The sequence below is a fragment of the Ambystoma mexicanum genome, chromosome 3q (assembly GCF_040938575.1).
Source record: "Ambystoma mexicanum isolate Mex_15411 chromosome 3q, UKY_AmexF1_1, whole genome shotgun sequence".
Classification (NCBI taxonomy): Eukaryota; Metazoa; Chordata; class Amphibia; order Caudata; family Ambystomatidae; genus Ambystoma; species Ambystoma mexicanum.
The window spans coordinates 1285019880-1285047782 of NC_090926.1; the positions used below are offsets into that span (position 1 = coordinate 1285019880).

Genomic DNA, 27903 nt, shown 5'->3' on the forward strand with positions numbered 1-27903 from the left:
AGGGTGGGAGGCCAGGAGGACTGGTTCCCCATCCAGTAGCCTAAAGCGGCTGTCCAATTTCTTGTTCATCTGGGCGTTGGCCTGGGGCTTCTCACAGAACATTTTAGCCACGAAAGGACATCTTTCTGAAGGGGAATGCCTGATCGGATTGTGGCGCGTGGGCCAGGACCTCCGCCAACACCCCTGATTCCAATCAGACCAGGAATGAGCAACAGGTATAAGATAGCACCTGCATCCTAGGAATCTGAGCTTCACACACACACAGACGCACACAGACTATAAAAGGGAAAAATCACAATTTTAAAGCAAATGCTGGAGGTACCACGTATGCATTATTCACTACCTGCAAAGCAGAATGCTGGATAAATTGCAATAAGGCACGCAAAAAGGACGTAGCTTATCATTCCAAGTCCTGCAGACGAGCACCGGTCAAAGATCTGTCATTTGCTTACAAATTGCAAGCCCCCCAGCCCCTGCCAACAAGCATCCAGCATGATGAAGGGCAACCCTCTGAAGAGTGGGGCAGGGAACAAAATTATAAATTGGTCCATCCGTCGTCTGATCATAATCCAACAGTCAGTACACCACACAAAGTTTGCGATCAAGAGTAAATCCTGGGTAACAAAGGAGATCGCTTTGCACACTCCCTGAAGAAACACCTGTTGCTCCATAAGTGCTTCAACAAAATTTAGGGCATAATCAGCGTACACCCGGTGAATAGAAATCCAGAACAAAAAAGCAGCCAGTTGAAGCAAAGAACTTTTCCAATTTTCCAACCAGCTCATACACTGTGGACAGATCCAACAATATGAGCACACTAGGGCAAAGGGCATTCAACAGTCTGAAGAAGCTGGCAAATCAAGGGTTAGTAGGCTACCATGCTTTCCTGAACAGGATAGTGAACCGCAGAGATTGACGTTCTATGCATTACTGATGCAGTATGCAAAACCACACCAAAAAAGCAAGCCTAATGATTTTACCACAGCAACCACACCGACGGCCATACAAGAAAGATCTCTACATGGACAGCAATACGCCCAGAAGACCAGACTGAAGCATACCAATTTCTAGTCCCAGTCCTTGGATCAAATGTTCTTAGGCAAAGGGAGCTCTGTGGCTCAGGTCGGCGACGGCGGACGGCTGTCCGGTGTTTCTCTTTGATCTCCTCAGCGGTCCCCTTCTCCGGTCGGCAGCCTTTCGTAGGTCTGTCTACCAGGGAGCTTTGGCAAAGATCGGCTGGTGCACAATGGCCCCTTGTAGCTCGGGAAGAGATCTCCTAGCCAGGTCCTCTCTTGGATCAGTTCCTTGAAGGCACAGCAGCTTTCAGATTAGCGAAGGACAGCAGCAGCAGTTCTTCTTCCAGTGGGCTTCAAAGGTAAGCATCGGTTTCAACTTCAGCTTCTGAACTGCGTCAGTTTCGATGTCAGTTTCTACCTCAGCTTCTGAGCGATTTCTAGTAGTGAAAGGCCCCCAGATATACTGTTGATCTCCCATTCATTCTGCTGGGTCACACTCAGGCAACCAATCACTCAGAAGGGCAGTCAGGCAGCCAATCAGGTGCACAGTGCATTCAGGCCATTCTTCTCCATCCAGATACTCACAACACAGAATGTGGATTTGGCCAAGTACCACACCTTTCAACACTACACACTGCATTCATACCAGTTTTGGGCAGGGCTGTCTCAGTCATTGTGTCAAACGCCAGATACTAGACACCCATAACACAGAATGCGTATTCGTCACACACTCCATTCACCTAGGTCCCACCCCAAGGGCGTACCCACAACATACAGTGATTGGGAAGGCTCCAGCCAGTCTGGCCTGGACTTCCCCCACAACACCATATATGGAACTTCCACCCAACAGCCAGTCAGGGAGAAGGGACAGAGTCAGGGCTTCCTGTGGCTTTGGGAAAAGTAAGGTAACAGGCGATAGAAAGCAAGAGGCCACCGGGGCCATCTTGTTTCCTAACAGGAAACCACTGATTCCAATGACAGGGCCTGGGCATCCCAAAATGGACATTCAACCGTAAATGTGTACGCCCCCTCACCCCCTTTGGTTTAACGGTAGTCCATAGTGCTAAAGTGCCATCTCCGGGCTTCGTTATCCTTGGTGTCATGAGTCAGTGCTGCACTGCATGCTTCTGTTCAGTCCTCGGGGCACCTCCCCTGTAGTAGCTCGATCAGAGGCTATCCTGCTATACCCAAGAGGCGCATGTTCCTTGGACACCAAGCACCCCTCGATCCTTCCTGTAGGAACTCCAATAACCTTGACCAGTCTGTGCAGAACCCTCTTGTATGCTCTCACAATATCTCTCTATTTTGGGGCAGTCCCACCTATGTGGCTCCACGTTCCCTCCCTTCCACATTCCCTCCAACAGAATTTCGATTCCCCCAGGTCAATTTTGTGGAGTCTTTAGGGCGTTGGGTGCCAATGGAAAAGCAGTTTTACCCAGATTTCCCGAATTTGGAGGGATCTCGTGAGCTTGGGAATGCTCACCCATAGTTTCGACCATTCGCTCTTTTCTATTGAGTGTCCCGTGGATAATTTCAATGTTTTCATATATGGCCTCGGAGGGGGATCTTCAACCACTTTTAGGTGCACGTATATGGAGGTGACCACCCGCCTGTCGCCGGGATCTATATTCAGGTATTTTTCAAAGGGCTTTAGCTAGCATGTCCTGCTTGTTTCATGGAGGGTTGGAATAACCAGTGCCTTAGTTGTGCATAGCGAAATCTCTCCCTCTCCCCCAGTTCGAAGTCTGCCGTATATTGGTCGAATTGTTTGACCTGGTTCCGCGCAAACATATCTCTGATCTTTTGGCATCCCCCCCTGCTGCCATTTGGTGAATGCAGCATTTTTGTGTCCCGGGGTGAATTGTGGATTGTCCAATAACGGCGTGAACGGTGATGGGTGAGGGGTGATGTGTCCCCTCTTCATTGCTTCATCCTACGTGTCGCCCACTAGAGCCAGAATCTTGCTACAGTACATTCGGGGTGGTTTATCTGGTTTGGGTTTCCATAGTATCTCTTCCAAGTTTTCCCCTGCTACTGATCGGTCCATTGGCCTCCATCTCTTTCACCTATCTTCATTCTGCCGATCCCGGATAACTGTCATCTAGGCTGCCAGATAGTAGACTTTAAGGTCCGTTTCCCCCAACCTGCCTTTACAAGTAGGCATTTCCATGACTCTAGCAGCCACTCTCGGTACTCTATTGTTCCATAGGAATCTACTCGTCATTTTTTTAGTATAACAGTTGGGGTAGGATGACCATTTTTATAACATTTATTTGGCCTAGCAGTGTTATGGGTAGGGGCCCCATAATTTTCGTTCTGATCCTTTCTAGGAGGGGCGGATCATTTGCTTGATACAGTTGTTCGACCGATTTGGCAGCAGGTCGTCAGTTTCTTTTCAGGTTTGGGGTTATGGGTGCGTGATCTGAGTGCATGATAGTCTCGACCGAGATCCCTGTAGTGTGGCCCAGCAGACTTCTGGAGAGCCACACGTAATCTATCCTCGAGTGCTTGTGGTGAGCATGCCAGTAGAAGGTGTACCCCTCCTGGTATCCCTTCAAACGCCCTCCATGCGTCTACCAAGGCCAGGGTTTCCCTTGTGCCCCCTGTGCTATTTTGGTTCTGTCCTTAGAGGGGTCCCATGCTATGTTAAAATCCCCTTTTAGGATAATTGGCATTGTAAGTGATATACAATTAGTTCTTCCACTGATTGAATGTCACTGCTCATGCTGTTGCTTTGTTTGTGTTCTGTTTCTTCTGGCTGAGGTCAGGTTCTCACCTCCTGGCCCTCACACACTCCTGGGCTCTTACTCTATGCCCAGGGGAACAAGCAACTCATTAGGCTCACTAAAGCGATTGCTGCGTCTTTGGGCTAGCTTGTCATTACTCTGTCTACCTCGTGTGAAGACTAAACTGTGTGCTAGTGTTGGAAGGGCGTGGCTAGCAGCAGAGTGATGAAGACGTGAGTCTCCAAGCTCTCTCAACCGCCGACAAACATCCTGTAAAATAGCCTGCTATTCTTGTAAACCCTGAGGGGAAAACCATCCCTGTGGAGCGCCAAATGAGTGGGGAACATTTGGGTGAAAAACGGAATCAAAAATCAGACCCGCCAACAATATACAAGCCGCGGAAGAAATCAGCGTGTATTCGAGGTAGGAACGCCAAGATGGCCGCAGACTGAAGCGCGACCCTCGAGAACCAAGTGTATCAAGGAGGAGCCGCCTGGAAACTCAGTTGCACTATAACAGGTCATCGAGCGCATAAAGGGAGGCACCCGAGACCCATAGAACACAGAGAACTTATCTGCCGACCGAGGCGGCCCGGCAGATGCAGAAGCACTAGGTGAAGCACGCAACGCTCCACGTGAAGGGACAACGATCCAAAAGAAATACCTTACCTGCGCCCAGCCAGTCCAGTGCGGGCAAAGGAACACAGAAGATCGATCACCTGGTGGGGGTGACGCTGCCCCTGCAACAGCACCCTGGAATCCAAACCGTGGACCACCAGTGCTGCCGCCCAGAGTGCCCGTCCGGTGACTGCGGATACAAAGGTGGAGGCCTGCCTGGTGGGCGTCAGACGGTGTAAGACGTGCGCGGGACTGGCCACCCCAACCACGCTGCGTCCACAAGAGTGCTCACACCTACCAGTGAAAGGAGCAGCCCTAGCCGGCGGGAATCCAAGAGGCCTGAACAAGCATTGTGGCTCGCGGCGTGCTGAAGCACAGACGGCTCCACAAGCAGACCCGACCTGTAATCTTCTCCTGGAGTTCGCTGCATCCACCCTACATCTGCCTCCTGCCATATCCCGAGGACGCCCGACGCTGGATGTCCACAGCAGTGCATGGGTGAAGCGGCTCGATCGGAAGAGGGTTGCGGACCCAGTAAGGGAACCCTCAATACTGCAGTGAATTCTAGGCTTGCCAGAAAATACGGAGGGACTATACATGGAATTGTTCTTGGAACAATGGATCACTGATATGTTTGAACCTAACTCGTCTCCAAGTTCTTCTCGATAGAGAGAGCCCGTCGGATGCCATCTGGACGGCCAGTGAGTTATTGTAGTCAAGGTTGTGTTAGGTAATGTCTAAATAAAAAAAACAATAAAATGTGATTTAAAAAAAAAACTGCGTGCTAGTGTTGGAACAACCAGCAATGTAAAGACTGTTAAGCAAAAATAGAAATCTAATGTGCTTAATGTAAAATCTACTTATGTGAGTTACGCAACAAATGTTTCCTAGGAGACGCTTACACATAGCAAAAGAATGCAGTACTAAATGAACAGAGCACTAACACTCTGACATATTGATTTCAGCCTTTGTTTCTTTAGAACGTGCCTTCACCATCTACTGAAATGGCACTTGGAACGTCATGCAAGCACAGAACTGACAATCCCGCCTAGATCTACAAGCCAGAGCTAAGTAGCCCTGTTTATTCATCAATGCATAATGTGTGTGAATACCAATGTAACTTGTATGAGTCACAACTGTCTCTGTGCACTGAATGGCCATAATTAATGTGTTATATGCATGCTGCACAGTAGTGAAGCACGCACTGGGTAAGGTGTTGGGCAGTCTGTTGTCTCAACATAGTGTCGAGGTAATGAAGTGTGTGTGTGATGCGCACAGCCTCATGAGCAGAGAGATTTATCAACAGTCATGGGATCATTGGAGGAGAAGCAGAAGTTGTCGAGGAGCATTTCTCCAGCATGGAATCTGTCATGGATTCTGATGCTTGTGAATATTCCCCATCAGGCTGGAAATCCCTGGTAAAAGAAAAAACTGTTTCACTTTCGTTTATGAACAGTCTTTCTCCTATAAACCGTTCACTGAGCTCTGGGTCATACTGCCCCCAGCCAATGGCTGCCCTCTCCCTAAGCCCCTCCTCAGCCATCTTCACATTTTATACTGCACATTCAAGTGTTGGGAGTCCTCGTGTTCCACTCTTAGAGCCGTCTGCTTTTTTTGCGCGTTTTGACTCAGAAAACTCTATTTTTGTTTAATCGAGCCTGTGTGCTCCATCATTTCTTCATCCGATTAACGGGAATCCGTTTTTCGTCTCTCCCCTTCGGACTGAAGTCGACGACCAGAATCTTTGCGAAGTGCCTAGCTTGATTGGCGGCCCATCCGTGACTACAGGGAATTCATGTGTACCCATGGAACCACTTGAGGAATTACTGGACTCCCGTTGGATCCAGGTGTCCGGAAGCTTCAAGGACAGGATCGTGCTCGATGAGTTCCGTCGAGCGATAAGGTGGTGGGGCGTGCGCTCCAACATCGCCAGGGGCACAGACTTCAGAGCCCGCCGTACCAGGAGACGGTCACGTCGGATGCTTCCCTGGAAGGCTGAGGAAACCATAACGAACGGACGTCTCCATGCCAGAGGCCTGTGGCTACTGGAGAAGACACTACACATCAACGTCCTGGAACTACGGGCAGTGTTTTGGGTCCTCAAGTCATTTCTTCTGTCCCTCAAGGGCAAGTGGTGAGGGCCTTCACAGACAATACCACCACAATGATTTACATCCAGAAGCAGGGGGGCACGAGATCCCTGGCGCGCTCCAGAGAGGCGCAGGAATTGTGTCACTGTGCCGTCACCCGGGGGATGTTTCTCATTCCCCAGCATGGGGTCTGGCATGGATTCACATGCTCATGAATATTCCCCGTCGTCAGGCTGGGAATCCTCTGTAAAGAAAAAATCAGTTTCAGTTTTGTTTCTGAACTGTCTTTCTACTAATAACCAATCACTGGTCTCTGGGTCATACTGCCCCCAGCCAATGACTACCCTCTACCTAAGCCCCTCCTCTGGCAGCTATCTTCATATTTTTACCGCACGTTCAAGTGTTGGGAGTCCTCGTGCTTAGCTCTCGAGCTTTTACTGCGTATTGCGTTTTTTTTTTCTCAAAGAGTATACTCTTATTTTTTCAGTCAATTCGAGCCTCAAGCTCCACCGATTCTTCTTCCGATCAACAGGGACCCGTTTTGGAATTTCTCTAAGTCCCTCAAGGGCGGATTTTCGTCGAATTACACTTCTTGGAGGATTCTGGAAGACCTTTGAGGCCTACCCCATTTCGGACACGGCCCAAGACAAGGAAGATTCGACGCCTACTGGATCCAAACTGTTCAGGAACTGGCCAGGATGTGGATTACAGAACCTCTTCAAGGAAGATGAGCACTCCTGGCGCCTCTACTGCCTTCACGACGACAAATCGCACGTGGAGAAGGACTGTGCATTCTGTAAGAACATGTCCGTCCGGACAATGAAGGATCTTTGTATTTGACTCACCAACTGGCTGAAGGGGAAGAGCCCAGTAGCAGATGAGAAGAAGAAATCTGAGCGGTCTTCTAAGACCTTTGAGGGCGCTCTGGCGACGGGGCCCAACAAAAGGCCAAGCACCGCGAGTCTGCGGGCACCGGGAGCGCCGTTGGTTCGGGCTCCTCAGCTGCCAGGCAGGGCGCGATGTCACAGACGCCATCATTCACCAGCCAACGCTCTGGCTCGGTGAAAAGGAAGTCGGAGAACCCGGGTAAGCTTCGGAAGAAGCCCCGGTTGATCCCGATGGAGAAAGCCAAGAGGGGGGGCGAGGCAGTGACCATCCCCCTAAGGTGAAGGCCTCAGACACGGCCAAGGTCATGAAGGCCCTAATTCACCAGGCGAAGGCCTCGATTGAAGAAGTCGTGGCGGCCCTGGCAAAGCCTGCGGAGGCTACCCCAGTGGAGATGACCTCCGGGCCCAGAGTTTCCCTGCCACCAAGGAGGGAAACATCTTTCCAGCCTATCGAGAAGACCCCGTGAAACCCCAGGATGAGAAAGAGGGGTGGGACACGGTAGCCCTAACTGACACGGAAACCACCACCGAGGATGAGCTGGCTGGCGTCAAAAAGATCCTGGACAAGAAGTTCGAGGAGGCCAGAACCTACGGGAGGGATCCCGACGAGGCAGACGTAGAGAGCAACGGTGGGGCCGACGAGGAACTGCAGACCGTCGAGGAAGTGGAGGAACCCGCGCCCCAGCCTTTGCTCCTGTCGCAACAGATGCCACAAGACAATTCAGGCGCAATCTTGATGGCTTTGCAGACCCTGTGTACAGAGATAAGGACAGGGTTGCCCTTACCACCAGCGGACGATCCAGCAGCACCTGGACCGTCGGGGAGCCCACCGAACAAGCAGAGGCGAGTCCATCCTCCACCTTCCTTCCAGCCTTCACCCCCATCCCCTCCTCCGAGGGACGAGACGGGGACGGCGACGACAGGGACGGACGACGACGGTGACGACGGGACGGATCTCCCATCACCCCCTGCCCGGGCCTCCCCTCCCGACGAAATTGTCTCCTTTCACGCCATGATCGCCAGGGCATCGGAGCTTTTCCATCTATGACCCAAAGAGCAGAAGAAGGAAGGGTTCCTCTACCAATGACAGGAGGCCAAGAGGAAGACCGTCCTCTCGGTCCCCTTACTGGACGACATCTGGGACGAAGGACTGTCACTTCTGAAGAACCTGTCCCGGCCCGTGCGAAGAGGGACCGGTGCGAGAAGAAGTACCGGTTCCCGGACTCCGCTCTGATGTGCCTCAGGGCACAGCCGTCCCCGGATTCGGTGGTCTCTGCGGCAGCCAAGAAGAAATCGGCAGGGGCGACGGCATCAACTTCCACTTCCCCACCGGACGCCAAGGGGAAGAAGCTGGATGCCATGAGACGAGGGGTCATCTCGTCGGCAGCGACGACCATCAAGGCAGCCAACGCCCTCGCGATCGTGGCGCGCTACGACAGGGAGCTGTGGTTCAAGATCGCTCCCATCCTGGACTTCCTCCCAGATGACAAGAGGGCAGAAGCACTTGAAATCCTGCAGGAAGGTGAGGTGGCATCGGACCACGCCATCACGGTGGCCACAGACATCGCCGACACCAGCTTTCGCCAGATGGGCAACAGCATTTGCCATCACTAGCGCGGTTGGCTCAGGGCCACTGATTTCCGTCAGGACGTGCAGACCAGGGTACTGGACATGCCCTTCGACGGGAACAACCTGTTCGGCAAGGCAGTGGACGAGTCGCTGCAGGCCATCAAGGTGGACTCAGAGACGGCCCGGGCCCTGGGTTCTCTCCATCAGCGACGGCAGTCCTTTCGGACCTCCGGTGGCAAGTCTCGAGGTGCCTCCAAAGGATTCGGCGGCAATGCCTCGTCGTACCGCCAGGCAGCCCACTCCTCGTCACAGGAAGCCTACAGATGCCGCAACAAGACAGGAGGACCGTCGTCGTCGCCAAGGAGGCAAAGGTGGCAAGGCCTCGGCGAAACAAGACTGAACCGGCCGTGACGCCGGGCCCCCACCCGAGCAACCCGGTGGGAGGCCGGCTGGCGAAATTCATCAGCGTGTGGGAGTCCATCTCCACCGACCGTTGGGTGCTGGCCAACAGGCACTCCCTGGAGTTCCAAAGAAAGTGTCCCCGTTTCCCACCTGTGGCCAGGAAGGAAAACCATGTGCCACAGCTGCTTCTGGAGGTGCGAGTAATGCTGAGAAAGGGCGCAATAGAACTCTTCCCAAAGAGGCTCCAGGGCTCCGGAGTATACTCGCGGTACTTCCTTGTCCGAAAGAAGACCGGCGGCTGGCGGCCCATCCTAGACCTGCGCCGCCTCAACAAATAGTCCCAGAAGTTCCGGATGGTCACCCTTCAGCACGTGCTGGGACAATTGGAGGAAGGTGACTTCCTGTCATCGCTGGACTTGGAGGATGCTTACTTCCACATCCCCATACGAAAAGGACATCGAAAGTTCTTACAAGTGCGGCACTACCAGTTCAAGGCCCTGCCCTTCGGGTTGAAGTCGGCCCCAAGGGTCTTCACTAAGTGCCTGTCACCGGTGGCGGCGCGGCTGCAGGGGATCCACGTATACCCCTATCTGGACGATTGGCTCATCCGAGCAAAGTCAAGAGAACTTGATCACACAGCGAAGACCGTCCGCCTGCTCACAGAACTGGGATTCTCGATCAACTTTGCAAAGTCCCACTTGGTACCGTCGCAAGACGCCCTGTTCCTGGGAGCCAGACTCGACACAGTGGCACGGTTGGCTTCACCGTCGGAGGAGAGGACGAAAGCCATCATGGGCAAGGTACAACGACTGTTGACCATGGAAGTGGCCAGGGTGAGGTCCATCAAGTCCCTGCTCGGCATGATGTCGTTGTGCATCTACCTCGTGCGTCTGTGCAAGTTGCGGATGCGGCCACTGCAGGAGTTCCTCAACGCCCGTTGGATGCAAGCGGCGGGCAGCTTCGAACACAGGATCTCCCTCAATGAGACTTTCCGCCAAGCGATCCGGTGGTGGGGCAACCGCGCGCATCTAGCAGCGGGCATGAACTTCTAGACCCCGGCACATCAGGAAACTGTGACGACGGATGCCTCCCTATAAGGATGGGGAGCGCACACCAGAGATGCCTTTGGCTCCCGGAGGAGAGGTCACTATACATCAACATCCTGGAGCTCCGAGTCGTGTTCTGGGCCCTCAGGTCGTTCCTTCCGTCCCCCAAGGGCAAAGTGGTAAGGGTCTTCACCGACAACACCACCACAATGTTCTACATCAGGAAGCAGGGGGGCACCAGATCCCCGACCCTATCCAAGGAAGCGCAGGATCTGTGGCACTGGACCGTTGCCCAAGGGATGTTCCTGGTACCCTTCCATCTGGCAGGAATAAAGAACACCATCGCCGACTCGCTCAGCAGGGAGCTGCACGCGTGTCACGAGTGGGAACTGCGCCAGGATCAGGTGGACCGACTCTTCCGACGATGGGGCAAACCCCAGATCGACCTGTTCACAACAGCGACGAACTCAAAGTGTCAGAGGTTCGCCAGCAGGTTCCCCCAGCCGAGAAGCATGGGCGATGCATTCTCGTTCCCCTGGGACAGATTATACCTGACCGCGTTCCCTCCGTTTCCGTTGCTGCTTCGACTAATCAACCAGCTCAAGAGGTCCCGGTGCAGGATGATCCTCGTCGCACCGGCATGGCCGAGGCAGATCTGGTTCCCGGACCTTCTGGACTTGTCAACGTCCCCGTCCATCAAGCTACCGGCGGACCCGGATCTTCTCTCCAGAGAAGGAGGCGCCATTCTACACCACGACCCGGCGTCTCTGAACTTGCAGGCCTGGCTCCTGCGGCACTAGAGTTTGGGGGGTACGATATCCTGGCTGACTGCAGAGAGGTTCTCGCAAAAGCCAGGGCGTCCTCAACTCTCAAGTGTTACGGACATAAGTGGAAGAGGTTCTCTGTCTGGTGCCGGGCACAGAAGATCAACCCTCTACGGATTACGGCCCCTCAAGTGCTGCCGTACCTGCTGTTGTTGGCCAAGGCAGGATTGGCCCATGCCTCCATCAAAATACACCTGGCTGCCATCTCAAGATATACCAGGACAACAGGACGGGCGTCCCTATGGTTGCATCGTCTTGTAAAGGAATTTATGAAAGGACTTTTCAGATCGTTCCCGCCGGTGAAGGCGCCTGCCCCGGCTTGGGAGCTTAATGTAGTGCTGGCTAGGCTCATGGGTGCCCCATTTGAACCTATGCATTCGGCACCGCTGAAGTTCCTGTCGTGGAAAACTGCTTTTCTCGTGGCCATCACCTCTGCACGACGAGTGGGAGAGATCCAGGCCCTATCCTGCAAGCCTCCATACTTAACTTTTCACGACACGAGGGTGGTGCTGCGGACGCACCCCTCCTTCATGCCCAAGGTGCCGTCGGACTTCCATCTCAACGAGCCCTTGGTGTTGCCAGTGTTCTTCCCGTCGCCTTCGTCGCCGGCTGAGAGGACTTTGCACTCGCTAGATGTGGCTAGAGCGCTGAAGTTCTACGTGGACCGCACAAAGAGTTTTCGGAAGACGTCACAGCTGTTTGTGAATTTTGGGACTGTGAACCAGGGGAAGGCTCTCTCGAAGTCTTCCATTTCCAGATGGCTCTCCGGCTGCATCATGCACTGCCACCGGTTGGCAAACCGACCGCTGCCAGGCCGTCCGAGAGCCCATTCGACCAGAGCGATCGCTGCTACCACGGCGTTCCTGTCTGGTGTGCCCCTGCTGGACATCTGCAGGGCTGCTACGTGGAGGTCGACGCACACCTTCACAAGATTCTACTGCGTCGATCGGGATTCCATGGAGGAGTCCAGGGTCAGCCAAGCAGTGCTGCGCAACCTGTTCGCCTGAGGTGAGCCTTGTGAGGAGGTAAGAGATGCTTAATGTTGAGTTGTTGTATTGCTTAATGTTGAGCCTTTTTTGCCACCTCCCGTGGTTGTGCATGTGTACTGCTATGTATTCTTTATTCATGAGCATGTGAATCCATGCCAGACCCCATGCTGGAGAAGGAACAAGTTACTCACCTGTAGCTGTTGTTCTCCAGCATGGGTCTGGCATGGATTCACATGCGAACCCTCCCGCCTTCCCCTCTGCGGCTCTTCACTTGGTCATACTGCCACTTTACGTGCTACCAAATCTGAGGATGGCTGCCAGAGGTGGGGCTTAGGGAGAGGGCAGTCATTGGCTCTGGTCAGTATGACACAGAGATCAGTGATTGGTTATTACTACGAAAGACAGATCAGAAACGAAACTGATACTGGTTTTTTCTTTACCGAGGATTCCCAGCCTGACGACAGGGAATAGTCATGAGCATGTCAATCCATGCCAGACCCATGCTGGAGAACAACAGTTACAGGTAAGTAACTTGTTCCTTCCTTTTCACCTGGCGGGAGTCAAAAACATTGACTCCCCCCTCAGCAGGAAGCTGCGCTCTTGCCACGAGTGGGAGCTTCTGCAGGGTGAAGTGGACAACTTCTTCCTCAGGTGGGGCAGTCCTCACATCAATCTGTTATCGACGGCGATGAACACCGAGTGCCGGAGGTTCACCATTAGCTTCCCCCAGCCGGGGAGCATGGGGAAGGCATTCACCTTCCCTTTGGGAAGGCCTGTTCCTGTATGCGTTCCCTCCGTTGCTGCTGCTACTACAAGTCATCAGTCAACTCAAACAGTGCTGGTTCAGGATGATCCTCGTTGCACCAGTGTGGCCGAAGCAAATCTGGTACCCGGACCTTCTCAGCATGTCCGCGTCCCCTCCAGTCAAGCTACCAGTGGTCGTGGATCTTCTCGCCAGGGTAGGAGGTGCAATACTGCACCACGACCCAAGATCGCTGAACCTGAAGCCCTGGCTTCTGCAGCATTCGAGTTCGGTGGTTAGGAGCTGCCTGCGGACTGCAGGGAGGTCCTCGCCAAGGCCAGGGAGTCGTGGACTCTGAAGTGTTGCAGACACAAATGGAAGCGTTTCGCGACCTGGTGCCGATCACAGAAGATTAACCCTCTGAGGGTCACGGCCCACAAGTCCTTCCAACTTATCGTTGGCTACATCAGGGCTGGCGCACGTCGCCATCCTGGTGCATCTGGCGGCTATTTCCTGCTACACCAGGGCTCCAGGACAGTCTTTGCTTTGGTCGCACCATCTAGTCATGGAGATCATTAGGGAACTGTTCCGATCGCTCCCGCCGGTGAAGGCGCTGCCCCGGTGTGGGAACACAACGTGGTGCAGACTAGGCTCACGGGGCCCCTTTCTAACCTATGCATAAAGCTCTGCTCAAGTTCCTTCTTGGAAGACAGGTTTCCTCGTGGCCATTACCTCTGCCAGGAGAGTAGGTGAGATCCATGCCCTGTCCTGCAAGCAGCCTTATTTCACTTTCCACGAGACGAGGGTGGTGCTGCGGACGCACCCCTACTTCATGGCCAAGTTTCCATCCGAATTTCATGTGAACGAACCCATGGTGTTGCCTGTGTTTTTTCTGACGCCTTCGTCGCCGGCTTAAAAGACGCTGCACTCACTGGATGTGTCTCGAGGGCTGAAGTTTTATGTGGCCCGCACGAAGAATTTCCGGAAGGCTTCTCTGCTTTTTGTTAACTTTGGTCCTGTGAACCATGGGAAGGCCTTGTCCAAGGCTTCCATCTCCCATTGTCACTAGTTGGCAAACCAACTGCTGGCTGGCCGTCCGAGAGCCCACTCCACCAGAGCGATCGCTGCGACGACTGCGTTCCTGTCTGTTGTGCCCCTGCTAGACCTCTGCAGGGCTGCTACGTGGAGGTCTACCCACACCTTCACGAAATTCTACTGCATTGACAGGGATTTCAGAGAGGAGTACAGAGTCGGCCAAGCAGTGCTACGCAACCTGGTTGCTTGAAGGTGAGGAGGTAAGAGTAATTCCTTCTGTTGAGCCTTGCCACCTCCCGTGGGCGTGTATGTATGTACTGCTATTTTATTTATTTCCATTTTTAAAGCGCTCACACAGCCCACGGGCATCGAGGCGCTGTTACAGGAATTGGTTTTTTTTTGGTTGCATAATTGTTTTTCTTTTTTGTCTTAGTTGCGTATTTATAACGCGCTTAAACACCCAGAGGTTTCTAAGCGCGGACCTGGGAATCGAACCTGTGTTGCTTCGTGTCGTCTTGCTTCCAAGGCGCGCACGTTGCCGCTGAGCAATCCTCCCGGGCTATGTATTCTTTATTCATGTGCATGTGAATGCATGCTAGACCCCATGCTGGAGCAGGAACGAGTTACTTACCTGTAACTGTTGTTCTCCAGCATGGGTCTGGCGTGGAATCACATGTGAACCCTCCTGCCCCTCTGGGGCTCTTCTTGGTCATACTGCCACTTTACGTGCTACCAAATCTGAGGATGGCTGCCAGAGGAGGGGCTTATGGAGAGGGCAGTCATTGGCTGGTGGCAGTATGACCCATAGCTCAGACATTGGTTTATAGGAGAAAGACAGTTTATAAACAAAAGTGAAACTTTTTTTTCTTATACCGAGGATTCCCAGCCCGACGACAGGGAATATTCATGAACATGTGATTCCGTGCCAGACCCATGCTAGAGAACAACAGTTACAGGTAAGTAACTTGTTCCTTACCCTACTTCCCCCTTGCTTTCCACACCCTCTACCTAACTCTCTTTCCGGTTACCCTACCTCCCTGTGACTATCCAATCCAACAGGCCCTAACCCTCTATCCCTGAGGGGTTACTGTGTCCTGTGTACTACTATAGTGCAGGTGCCATAACCCTATGGGGATGCACAAGTTTGTGCTGCCCCTGCGTAACAGACAGAGGACCTGTGACACCTGGAGACACGGCTTTGTAATGCTAGTGTGTAAAATGTGAGCCAGGATAACATGGCGTCGATGCGCAGCCATTTTGAACAACCATCTACCATTGCTGCCTACATTGCCCACAATGGTGGCAAGGATCAAGTTCAAGACCCTCTGCATTGACCACAAGTCTTTCTGGGGACTGGGACCGCACTACTTACAACTCTCTCTTCCTAAACATGTCCCTTCTCGAGCTCTCCGCTCATCCACCTCCAACTCTCTGAGGGTCAGTCGCTTTTCAAAGCAGAAAGTTGGGGGCAGATCTCTTTCTTCGGCTGGGGCCTCCCTCTGGAACAGCCTCCCTGCCTCTCTCAAACTTGAGCAGAACTACCTCTGGTCCCAGAAGCAACTCAAGACCATCCTCTTTGCTTCTGCTTTCTCTCTTCCTCTCCCCTGCTGATGACCTGTCTGGTCCACGCACTGGTCACCCTCTGAAGTTGGGCCCAGGTCCCTGCCTGTCCAGTTGCACCTTGCACTGCATTTTGGCTGCCCCAGCACTTGGGGTCTGTATCTGTAACCCTACATCCCCTGCGCTCTGCACTTATGAGCCACCCGTTGGCTGCACTTTTGATTACCTGCACTGAGCCACCGCTGGCTGCACCTTTGATTACATCCCCTTCCCTGCACTTGCGTGATCTAAATGACAAGGCCTAGTAAGATTGTTGTTTCGTCCTCCCTCTGTTTCCCCATCCTTGTCTTGTCTGGCCTAGAAACACTTGTGTATAAGCGCGTTATAAATTCCATATCATATCATACATTAAAATACAAGCCTACCTGAAACAACACAACATCCTCAGCCCTCACCAGTCAGGCTTCAGACCTGTCCATGGCACAGAATACTTCCTCCTTGACCTGAAAAACCAACTCGACGATATCCACGACACTGGCAACCTAGCCCTCCTCCTTCTCGATCCATCGGCAGCGTTTAACCTGGTCAACCACCAAACACTCTGCCACCACCTCACTTTAGCTGCCAACATTTCACCCAAGTCCACCAAATGGATTGCCTAATTTCTTGCAGGCACACAGTGTCTATGCTGGAAGCACTGCTGCCCATCCAACTCGGGGTCCCTCAAGGCTCATGCGTCTCCCCAACATTTTACAACATTTATACAAAACCACGCTCTGGACATATTTTATACCAACTATGCCGATGATATCCAAATCCTCATTCCCCTCTCAGGGATTTATGACCAAGACTACAGCTACATCAACAGAATGTATGACACTATCCAAGCACGGTTGGCCACCAGGTTGGCCTGGGGCATAAAATTGTCTCAGGCACCAATGAAAAAGTGACCCACAGTTGCAAATGGCAATTCATTCCTTTTGTAACTGACTGGTTGAATTGTACACAAGTGGGAGTTTTTTGATACAATGTGATGCAAATTGTGAAATTTAGGGATATGTATTCAGGAACAATGGTCAAAACTACTAGCCGCATAAAATATACATTTTTTATACAATTATGACTTTCCTGGACATTAGTCAGGAAAATCTGAATTCTGAAAGCTCAATTTCGTGGTCTTTAGTCACGTGGGGAGAAGAAGTCGGAAGAGCATGATGGTCACACCTACGCACAAAGGCAGAGTGTGCCTTCACTCCCCTGAATTCTTCATTAGCAAGGAACATTTCCAAGGACGAGTTCAACACCCTAATTGACAGCAGACCACTGAGGTGATGATGTATGATCATGTTAATTGTTGGGAAGCTGTGGTTAAGACTAGCTTATCTGCACCTGGACGCTCAGCCTGAGAGCTGCTAACATAGGTTGGGAGGGTACCAACAGAGGTTGGAAAGTTACCGATGATAAAGGACCGCATGATCAAGGGTCCTATAGTTGTGTAGCCAATTAGACGTCGTATATTTAGTGACATTTATAGTGACATTTTAGGGAAGGGCTTAGTTGCCCCACCTGATGTTAAGAAGCCTATCACTTTATTTCACTGCCCAAACGAGTATGGATAGTATACCTAGATGATTCGTTTAGACCCTATCGCATTCACCCGTAGGTATTTAAGTTTTCCCACGTAGGATGACATGAGTGATACACAGGTTAACGTCATCAATGACGAATATTTACTATAAAGGTGTCATTTTTTTTAATGAAACGCTTTGAGATAGTGATGAGAGACACATATATTTATAATAGTAATGTGAAATTCAAAATTACAATGTACATGTCAGAGTGAACTGGACCTTCCAGCCCTCTAAGATGAGATAGCAATACCCTTGAGATAGATGGGGATGCAGAATTGTATTCAAACATCAATAATCGAAACAACTCGGGTAGTTGGCAAAAGGATAAGTGTTTTAATAATTATCTAAAACAGGAATGATAACGGACATCAGCAGATGTCTCTCGTACCAGCGACAACTGGCGGATAGTAGGTCAAGAAACTCATATCCGTTAAGACTAGTGATCTGACCAATCAGGGAGGTGGGCGGGCTGGGAGACGGGCGGGGATCAGGAAGAGGAAGCTGGTGGGGAAGGCAGGGAGAGGGATTCACTGAGGCACGGAGCACAGATTAATACAATTAAATGGCAAAAACAGGCTCGGAGGAACTTTTAGATGCTTTCCACTCGCCTCGCTTTCACGAAGCGATTATTACCCAAAGCAAAGACATTGGGTAATAATTGTATTATCGCTGTGTTGCAACTAACCAACGATCCGCGACTATTCACAGATAAGCATGCCGCTCCGTCCATGTTACCAAAATTGAACAAGGTTTATAATTTGCTTATGTTTCCAATCTATTCAGATCCCTTATGGTATACTAGAGGTTGTGGGGTTGTTTGTTGGTTTAGAAACCGATATTCATCTCTGCACCACTGGTGCACCGGAAGTTGATTTGCCACAGTGTGCCTCATATCCCAAACAGAACGGCCCTCCTAATTGGCTAATAGTCACCAAAGAGCTATAAACCCAATCGGAGGGTTGGGCTAGCCAACTATGATTCTATGAAGGCCACTTGCCTCCGGTACTAATACAGTTGTGTCCTGCTGTGAGCAGTTAATGATTGTCAGGTAAAGGAGGAGTGCTTCAGTTTAAAGAGTTTCGAGTACAGAGGCAGCCAGGCACATATGATGTGTCCTTGAAGGATGCAAGGATGGCAGTGAGTGTCTCCAATTGTCCAGATAGCTGCGGTTTTTCGAGATGGGATGTGTAGTGTGCAGTCAGTTGTAGCGTCGTTTTCAGAATGAGTGTAATTGTTTCAGTGAGGGGAGGCGGGACAGGACTTCTCGTTAATGGTGTGATAATTGCAAGAGAGAGAAGCCGCACTTTCACCTGGTGTGTGATACTTAGCACCACTTTATGCGCCAGGTTCCCATACAGTCCCCAGGCGGTGTTTGAGCACTTTTACTTTACTTTATTGAATTTGTATTGCGCACCTGAGAACCCGGAGGCTTAAGGGCGCAGACAAGACAAACAACATAAATACATATAAGGGTCGATAACAAGATAAGAGCAAAATGGGCAAGACATAACAATCACCATCCACTTAGTAACTGCAGTTCAAGTATTGAGAAAATCAGAGTAAGCATGTTAACAATAATCAGGAAGAGGAAGAACCATAACAAACTCTCTGAAGATCTAAATTCTAAGAATAATGTTAGTTTGAGGTCCCTTTGGGTAGATATTTGCATCGTCTGAGAAAAGCAGGCAAGGTGCTGGCCCCACAGCCCACCAAAATGCAGTCACAATTGGGTAGCAGACACCAGTCACTCAGATCTATCCTCCGAATGATCATTAAGTCCTTGAGTCCGACTACTCCTGGGACAGTTCTGTGGCACAACCAAGCGAGAACCTTATTGCGCAGGGCTTCTTTGGGCTCTTTTTGTTTAGTTTTCTGAATGTTCGTTATAATGAAATATCTTTGATCCATTACAAAGTCATGAGTGTTCGAGTCCATTATCTTAGGCATATGTGATTTTTTTTTTTTTTTACTGGCAGATTTCATAGGGAAGTGCTTTTCAATTTGGCATTCATGACTGTGGGATGTTTAACCTCTTTATGGCCAGCACTCAGCTCATGCAGAGATAAGGAAGGAACAGTTTCCTGTAATAAGTCTACGCTAGGGATTTTTGCCTTTTCATCGCATGCCAATATTGGCCCGATAGAACTCAGGGATTCCTCAATACAGAGGTCAGTTTGAGTGGCTTGATCTGTCCTTTCCCTTTGTGAAAGAGTTTGGCTGGCAGTGTTTACCCTTGCTGCCTGTAGCATCAGCGCTAGCATGCCCATGTGTCTGGGATGCAGAGTTCAATTTCGGCACCCATAGGTCTGCTACCCAATCGCTTAATGCACCCGACAAAAAGCCACAGTCAAATGGGTCCTTAGAAAGTAGTAGCTCTTTAGCAATGTTGGCCATAAGGTCGGGCCACTTGGAGGAGAGCCGAATGCTTGGATTGATCAAAATTGGGTGTACTCCTCCCTTGTGGGGAAAGATTGAATATACCCCTACCTTGAGGGGCAATGGCAGGTAAGGTTATGGGTATCTCAGGCTTTGGCGATGGTAGATCATTAGAGGTCTACACAGTCACCGTGTCATCCATGGTGCTATGCAGACTTACTATGGGTACATGTACTTTACGATTTTCCTTCAGTGAAAGACTATCCAAGACCCGCGTTGAGTTTGGTGCTTCGAATCCGGAGAACCTACAACCAGCTCTCTGCAAGAATGTTTTATATGTTACCCATATATGCTTCAAGTACTCCCAGGGCGTTAAGTGGGGTAAGAAAGTAAGGTGGTGGGGGCTCATTTGGGGGTGTGTCTTGCATGATGGCCATGGTCTAATACCTTATGGGGGTGGCCTACCTACGAACATTTTAAAAATGGTATGGCCTGCTAACTAAGTGCATATCACAACACAGTGTGCTTGCTTCATTCCTTAAAGTATTAGAAATCAATGCTCAATATCATTAATTATTGGACCCTCACAAAAGGGTAGTTGTTTTATTAGCAGGTTCATTAGCATCCCATTACATAGTTTGGGCAAGACTAACCCTTCAAAGGCACTACTCATCTCCTCTGTCGGGCCGTGAAAGGGAGGCCCAGGCAATTCAGACACTTTCATCTGCCTACAGCACCCAAGCAGCTAGTTTTGTTGCAAATAGCCACTCCGTCCATCCAATGCCTTATGAGTGGGAAAGCAGCCGGAGCCAGCCCTGAGCCTTGAAGGGACAAGCATAGAGGAAAGCAACAGGGGGATAGCAGGAGCCTTGAAGGGGCAAGCGTAGAGGAGAGCAACAGGGGGACAGCGGGAGCCTGGAAGGGGCAAGCGTAGATAAGAGCAACAGGCGGACAGCAGGAGCCTTGAAGGGGTAAGCGTAGAGGAGAACGGGGACAGCAGGAGCCTTGAATGGGCAAGCGTAGAGGAGAGCAACACAGGGACAGCAGGAGCCTTAAAGGGGCCAGCGTAGAGGAAAGCAGAAGGGGGACAGCAGGAGCACCCGTGGAGCCTCATAAGGATCCCGACAAGTGCAACCCCGACGAGTGCAACAGGTGAGGCACCACTATTAATGCAAACACACAGAGGAAGATACCGTAGGACATAGCAAGGGAGGGAGGAGGCTCCGGACCACAGAGCAGTCAGCTATACAAAGAGGACTTCCTCACAACCTCCACCACACCAACCATCCAGGAGAAGATTGAGGCCAGGAAGGGCCAAGGCACAGCACCGTGGAGGCCCTGGCGAAATCCGATCAAGGGCCCACAAGAGTGACGCCAGACACCACGGTTCCCCAGAGCAGGATAAAGGAGCTAAGGTGGAGCTTCCGGGGGCAGGGGGTTGGGGGCAGGCATGCCTAACCAGACAAACTGTGGCAACCACAGGAGATGAAGCCTCTAATATCAAGAGGGGCAAAGCGGACACCTCAGGCAGGGGGGTCGCTGGGAGACATTTCCCCCTAAACGCGGGGGATGTAAAGGACTAGGGGCCCTGCAGACCTGGTCCAGGAGAGACAACCCATCAGGTAAAGCCCCATGACCTCCACGAGGAGAGAATCCCCAAGTAGCTGCAGAAAATAGGTCCCACAAAAGGAGGCCCAGTTGAGAAGGAGGGGGACCCACCAGCACCTCATCACCACAAGACCGGGTCTCAAAGACATTACATAAAGGGGTTTCCACCCCTCTCCCCCCATGAGGCTAGAGGGGTCCGAGAGGCCCAGAACCAGAATAAAATCACCAGGGAGGCTAAACTTTAAGGCAAAATGAAAGCCCGGGGAGGGCAACCGCCACAATAGATAACACCAAAAGGGGTGGGGGGGGGCCTTGGAATTAAAAATGGGCCCAGACAAGCCTGCAGGTTGTACAGCTGGGGAAAGGAAAAGACTCCATTTTTTTTAAAAAACATTTTTTATTGTGTTTGGTTAAAATTTACCTTTGCAAAACAATCATCACATTAACAGTAAAATGTGTAAACTTCTAAGCAAAAACAGCCTTAATACTCTAAAAGAACAAAAGAAAAAATGAAAGGACTCAATACCCGCGATTCCACAGCGGATTCGCCACCAGAATTTGCTTAGGCTGGCGAAATGATGCAACATGGGGTTAAAAATGCTGAGGCACAGCTCCAGTTGCCCGGGAAGGACGGCGCCAAGCCACCATAGGGTTATATTGGCACAATTCCTCACATGCGGCTTTGCAGGGCAGCAGAAAATTGCATTTTATGTGCCGTCAGAATTTGCTTAGGCTGCCGTCTGATTTTGCAATCTCACCATAAATGATGTAACATAGGGTACAAAATTGCCACCATAGGGTTAATGCTGCACTGCCCTGTACAACACAGGTTTAAAATTGATAACACAAATTGCTAAAATAGGGTTAATGCTGACTGCTCCGTACAACATATGGTTGGCTACAAAAAACACTGTCAAAAAATGCCATTGCAAGCATTTTCTGACGGGTTAATGCTATGCTGCACTGCCCTGCACAAAATAGGGTTAAAATAGATAATATGCCCTGTGGAAACATAGGGTTAATAGGGTTAATGAACAGCTGCCCCTGCCCCTGCCCCGTAGACCAGAAAGCATTTTCTGACGGGTTAATGTACTGCCCTGCACAAAATAGGGTTAAAATAAATAATATGCCCTGTGGAAACATAGGGTTAATAGGTTTAATGTACAGCTGCCCCTGCCCCTTGCCCCGCTGCCCCTGCCCCGTAGACCAGAAAGCATTTTCTGACGGGTTAATGCACTGCCCTGCACAACATAGGGTTAAAATAAATAATATGCCCTGTGGAAACATAGGGTTAATAGGGTTAATGTACAGCTGCCCCTTGCCCCTGCCCCGTAGACCAGAAAGCATTTTCTGACGGGTTAATGCACTGCCCTGCACAACATAGGGTTAAAATAAATAATATGCCCTGTGGAAACATAGGGTTAATGTTCAGCTGCCCCTGCCCCTTGCCCCGCTGCACCTGCCCCTTCCCCGTAGACCAGAAAGCATTTTCTGACGGGTTAATGCACTGCCCTGCACAAAATAGGGTTAAAATAGATAATATGCCCTGTGGAAACATAGGGTTAATAGGGTTAATGAACAGCTGCCCCTGCCCCTGCCCCGTAGACCAGAAAGCATTTTCTGACGGGTTAATGTACTGCCCTGCACAAAATAGGGTTAAAATAAATAATATGCCCTGTGGAAACATAGGGTTAATAGGTTTAATGTACAGCTGCCCCTGCCCCTTGCCCCGCTGCCCCTGCCCCGTAGACCAGAAAGCATTTTCTGACGGGTTAATGCACTGCCCTGCACAACATAGGGTTAAAATAAATAATATGCCCTGTGGAAACATAGGGTTAATAGGGTTAATGTACAGCTGCCCCTTGCCCCTGCCCCGTAGACCAGAAAGCATTTTCTGACGGGTTAATGCACTGCCCTGCACAACATAGGGTTAAAATAAATAATATGCCCTGTGGAAACATAGGGTTAATGTACAGCTGCCCCTGCCCCGTAGACCAGAAAGCATTTTCTGAGGGGTTAATGCACTGCCCTGCACAACATAGGGTTAAAATAAATAATATGCCCTGTGGAAACATAGGGTTAATGTTCAGCTGCCCCTGCCCCGTTACAGCACCGTCGGATTTTGCTTTGCCATTGAAATTCACGCATGCGCAGTAGCAGCCTAAGCATTTTTCGACGATAAGCAGAATTCGACGTTACACCAGCCTCAGGCCCCATCTAAGATGGTTGCTAAGGTTATACGGTGCACCGTCAAGGATCCCCCATCCAAACAGCTCCTTTCAAGCGGTCCCGAGCGGCGCCGGGCGCGGCCCGGGAGGTAAAATGACCACTAAACGCCTGTCGCTTTGCCGAAGACTGGCCAGGGTCAGGCAGCACCGCCTGCTTACAAAATGGCTGCTTCACATCCGGAGGAAGTGACGCGCTACAGTCCTTCGCCTCGTGCGCCTCTGCTGAAGATGGCGTTAGAAGCGCTGCGCTACCGCCGGGGATCCCTGCAGGTGCTTAATCAATTGCTCCTGCCACACACTAGTGTATACGAGGAGGTCAGCACCGTGCAGCAAGGGTGGGAAGCCATTCGCTCTATGAAGGTGAGGGAGGCTGTTAGGCTTGCATGCGGGACGCTGGCCTTGGCTTGGGCGGGACTTCCGGAGGGACGTGGGATTTCCGGTTGAGCGATACTCTACCCTTAACTCTATAGTTGTAGTTCTCACTTCCTAATCAGTCACGTTTCACATGGTCTCATGCGCATACCTGCCTACATTTGAAAATCAAAAACCCTGGGGTGTATGCCCCGCCCACAGTCACACAAGACTCCGCCCATTTGCACATGGGCCCGCCTTCCAAAAAAAAACTCGATTGTAGTAGCGTCATTAGAAACCCGTTTGCAGTTTGCACTGTGGAATGCAATAAATTTGAATGTCCAAGGACATGCATAACCACCCAAAGTGGACAGGACGAATGGCATTCGCCTTCCTAAAAGCAATACACACATAGCACCAAGAGAGGATATTTTCTTCAAATAATGTTGTTGGAAACGTTAACATGTGTGCATGTTTTCAACTCCAAGAACCAATACAAAGGTTTTCCCTGGAACTTGCAGTACCAAAATGGGACATTTCGCCTTAGTTGCTTGTTATTTTTCATGAGGTTATATAGTGCGGTGGTGAGGTGTTAGCCTGCAAACCTGATGGCTGTGGTCCAATCCCTGAGGTCATCTAATTCATCAAATCAAAGAGGACCTTCAATGTGCCTGGGGTGCGAATCAACCCTGTTGGTCTGGGCCAGTATGGCCCATAGTCCCACCGGGCTTGCGTTCACAACGATCTCGGTGTGCCATTCTGGGTCAAAGTAGGCCAACCTCCGGGCTTCCGCCAATGCTAGTTTGATGGTATCGAATGCCTCCTGACATTCGACTGACCAGGCAAATGTGGTGTCCTTCTAGAGCAAGCAGTGCAGGGGCTCGGTGATAGAGGCATAGTGCGTGATATATCGGGCACAGTACCCCGGCATCCCCAGAAACTATCGCACGTCAGCCAATTGGGTAAGTTCCCGCAGGTTGAAGATAGTAGAGTCCTTGTCTGGATCCGGCATCATGCCGTCCACCGAGAAGATGTGACCAAAGAATGTTGGTTTGGTTTTGCCGAACCGGCATTTGTTAATGTTCAGTGTCAGGCCTGCCACTTGGACCGCTGCGCAGGTCGCGAACAACGTGGCGTTGTGTTCTTCTTGAGACCTCCCAAAGACGAGGATGTTGTTGCTGTAATTCAGGGCCCCACGTATCGGTCTGATGATCTGCATGATGGCCTCCTGAAAGATTTCAGCCGCCTGTGAAATACCAAAATTCAGGCGTTTGTAACGAAACAAACCATCATGGGTTGCGAAGGTGGTAATGCCCCTTGAGTCAGGATGCATCTCCATCTGGTGATAACCTTGGTTTAGGTCTAGTTTGGAGAAAATAACTGATTTGTTCAGCTGGACGATCATGTCTTCAATTTGCGGTCCGGGGTAGTGTTCTCTCTGGATGGTGGTGTTGGCCATTCTCATGTCCATGCAGAGACTTAGACGCCCCCCTTCCTTGGGCACAGTCACTAGTGGTGAGACCCATGGTGTTGGTCCTGTGGCTGGTTTCGATAATGCCATCATTCAACAGCTGCGTGAGTTCCCTCGAGTCTGCCGCTTGCAGGTGGAAACCCACTCTCCTCGAATGCTGGGGGACGGGTCGAACTGACATGTCTATGTGTAGCTTGACGGGGGGGCTCTCATCTTTGAATCTTTGCAGTGGAGCGTGAATTCCGCCACGATCGTGTCCTTTGTGATGGGGTTGCTGGGTTGGTGTTCATGCCCCACTATGCAGATAAGTTCTCCGGGTCGTTTGATTGTATCATGTGTCCTTCGTGGAAATGTATGTCAATGAGTCCTAGATAGGACGCAGTGTGGAAGCTCAGGAGGCATCTTCCTTTCGATGGGCTTCGGATCACGTGGATGATTGTGGTAATAGACAGCCCTTTGTGCGTGAACCATCGTCTGATGTGCCCAATGGAGTGGAGGGGAAGGTCCGCTTCCCACTGGAAGATTTCGGACACTGTCTCGGTCAGTGTCGGCCTGTCGGGCACCTGGAGAAATTGTCTTTCCCCCATGATATTAACGGTGATTCCTGAGTCGATCAGGAAACAGAACTGTGCCGCAGATGTTGAGTGGTATCCTGAGAGCCGCTCTTGCTTCTGTCATCCTGGATGAGGTTGACATATTCTTCCTGCACATATTGGTCATAGTACTCCCCTTCATACACAGGTCTGTGTGTTGCTGCATAGGGATACTGGCGGGGCTGAGGTGGTTCATCATATTCGTCCCTGAGATGCAGGCTTTTACATTTTTTTTAATTTTTAAAATTATTTTATTTCATTTAGTTTTTACAAACTTTTTGAAAAAGAGTTGAAATCCTACAGATGGATGCAACAAGGAAGCAGATCAACAAAATGACAAAACATCAAAGAATGTCACAAGCCACCACGACTGACCACGTCCCTCCCAAATCCCTAGGGTTCGATCATTCTGTTCCATACGGATCGCTTCCTGGGGGTTTTTCTTTGTGTATGTCCTTTTTGTTTTACTCAGTCTGTCTGCTTCCCAGGCACATCCCACTTCCTATCTTTGGCACCTTCCAACTTGTTTCAGGCTGTTAGCATTATTTCCAGTTTTTGCAGGAAGTTTATCAGACCATAGACATCTTTTTCTCTTGGGTTAGCAAATTTCAGCCACAGCTCTTCTACACATAAGGTGGGGTATAGTTTTACCACTTGATCCAAATGCAAGGTTCTCATGGATTTCAGCCCTACACAGTATAGTGTGAGGTGTTTTTAAAGTCTCTGGTGTTTCACACAGAATCGACAGGTCAACATCGCTGGTGTCTTTCTGAATCTCAATGCCTGACTTATTCTTGTGTCAAATAGATTAAGTCGAAATTTCATAAAGGTCTTTCGATATTTGGCATTTGGGGCTTTCACCAGGTATTGCGGGAGATTTTTCTGGTTTTTCCCTTCTTTTGCTGCATCTCCCATAAGATTGTAGCGGTTTCTGTCATCTACCGTTAAACACCAATCTCGTTCCCATAGTTTTTTTTTCCACATAGTTCGGGTTAGTCTTCAGCGTCTCACAATCAGTACATAGCTCATTAAGATGATTTTCACAGGCGGTCGCCCACCTGACCAATAACTTTTCTGAGTTCCCTTTCTTAAGATCATGTAATATTTCAAACTGGGGTGTACTTTTGTCAATAATGGTCTTTCTGTACACAGACAACATGTTCCAAAGAACTCTCGCGTTCATTGATATCAGATTTAGTTCATATCGTAAACAGGCAGTTGGTATTCCCTTTTGTAACTGTAGGACGCGCCTCCAGTACTGATTTTCTAATTGTGACCACAAGTTTGCAGGTACTCCTAAGGCACTTTCTGCACCACAGATTGGTGTTGGCACAGCCTTCTGGTTATAGTGAGCAAGTACCGGCTGCAAGGAGAACTTTTTTTTTTTGCATTTTTGCTTGGCGTTCTCAACTTATGGTGCATCATTTATGTTACTCTTGATCCACATTGCTAGGTATTTAACCTTTTTTACACAATTCAGACCTTCGTTGTTCTGCCTCCATTTCAGTTCACGATTTTTAGCCCGTTTTTTTGTACGGGTAAGGTCTTGAAGGATTAACACTTCCGACTTTGCAGGGTTAATTCTTAGGTTGTTTTTTTAAGACGTAACTTTCAAGGGCTGCTAACTTCCGCGTCAAGCCAATCAGCGTAACATCCAGCAAGTCAATATCGTCAGCATATAACAGCCAATTTACTGCCTTTCCGTTGATTTTAGGTGGATGAGAATTTATCGCTCCAAAGGATTCTCCAATGTCTGATAGAAACGAGCAAAACAGGGTAGCTGCAAGTGAGCAACCCTGTTTTACGCCCTGATTAGTCAAGATTGGTTCACTGACCGGTGTCCAGTCTGATCTTAATTTCAGTGTCTGTATGGAGTTCTTTAATGGGTTGTAATAATAAGTTTTCTGGACATTTTCATTTCCTCATTTTTCCCCAGAGCAGTTCTCGATCAGTGGTGTCCAATGCACTGGACAGATGAACAAAAGCTATGTAGATTTTCTCGTTTTGTCGAATTGCTTCCATTTTTAGAAAGTTTATGATTGTCAGGTTTAAACCACATCCAACACATTTGACGAAACCGGCCTGACGTGGATCATATCTCTCTGTTTCTTGAATCCACTCTAAAAGTTGACATTGAAGTTG

At 50.2% G+C, this 27903-nt stretch overlaps 1 protein-coding gene across 3 annotated transcripts in view; it reads left to right on the forward strand.

Moving 5' to 3' along the window:
- The first annotated feature begins 5145 nt into the window (after positions 1–5145).
- MRI1 (methylthioribose-1-phosphate isomerase 1) overlaps positions 5146–27903 on the forward strand; it is a 258819-nt gene continuing 236061 nt past the window's right edge. Inside the window, exon 1 of one of the 3 annotated variants that reach the window (XM_069604370.1) lies at positions 5146–5459. In XM_069604370.1, coding sequence (XP_069460471.1) covers positions 5451–5459 — 9 coding nt within the window. In that variant the 5' untranslated portion in view covers positions 5146–5450. Of the gene's footprint in view, positions 5460–23528; positions 23707–27903 lie in introns of those variants that run through there. The other 2 variants (XM_069604368.1, XM_069604367.1) reach the window with 2 other exon arrangements.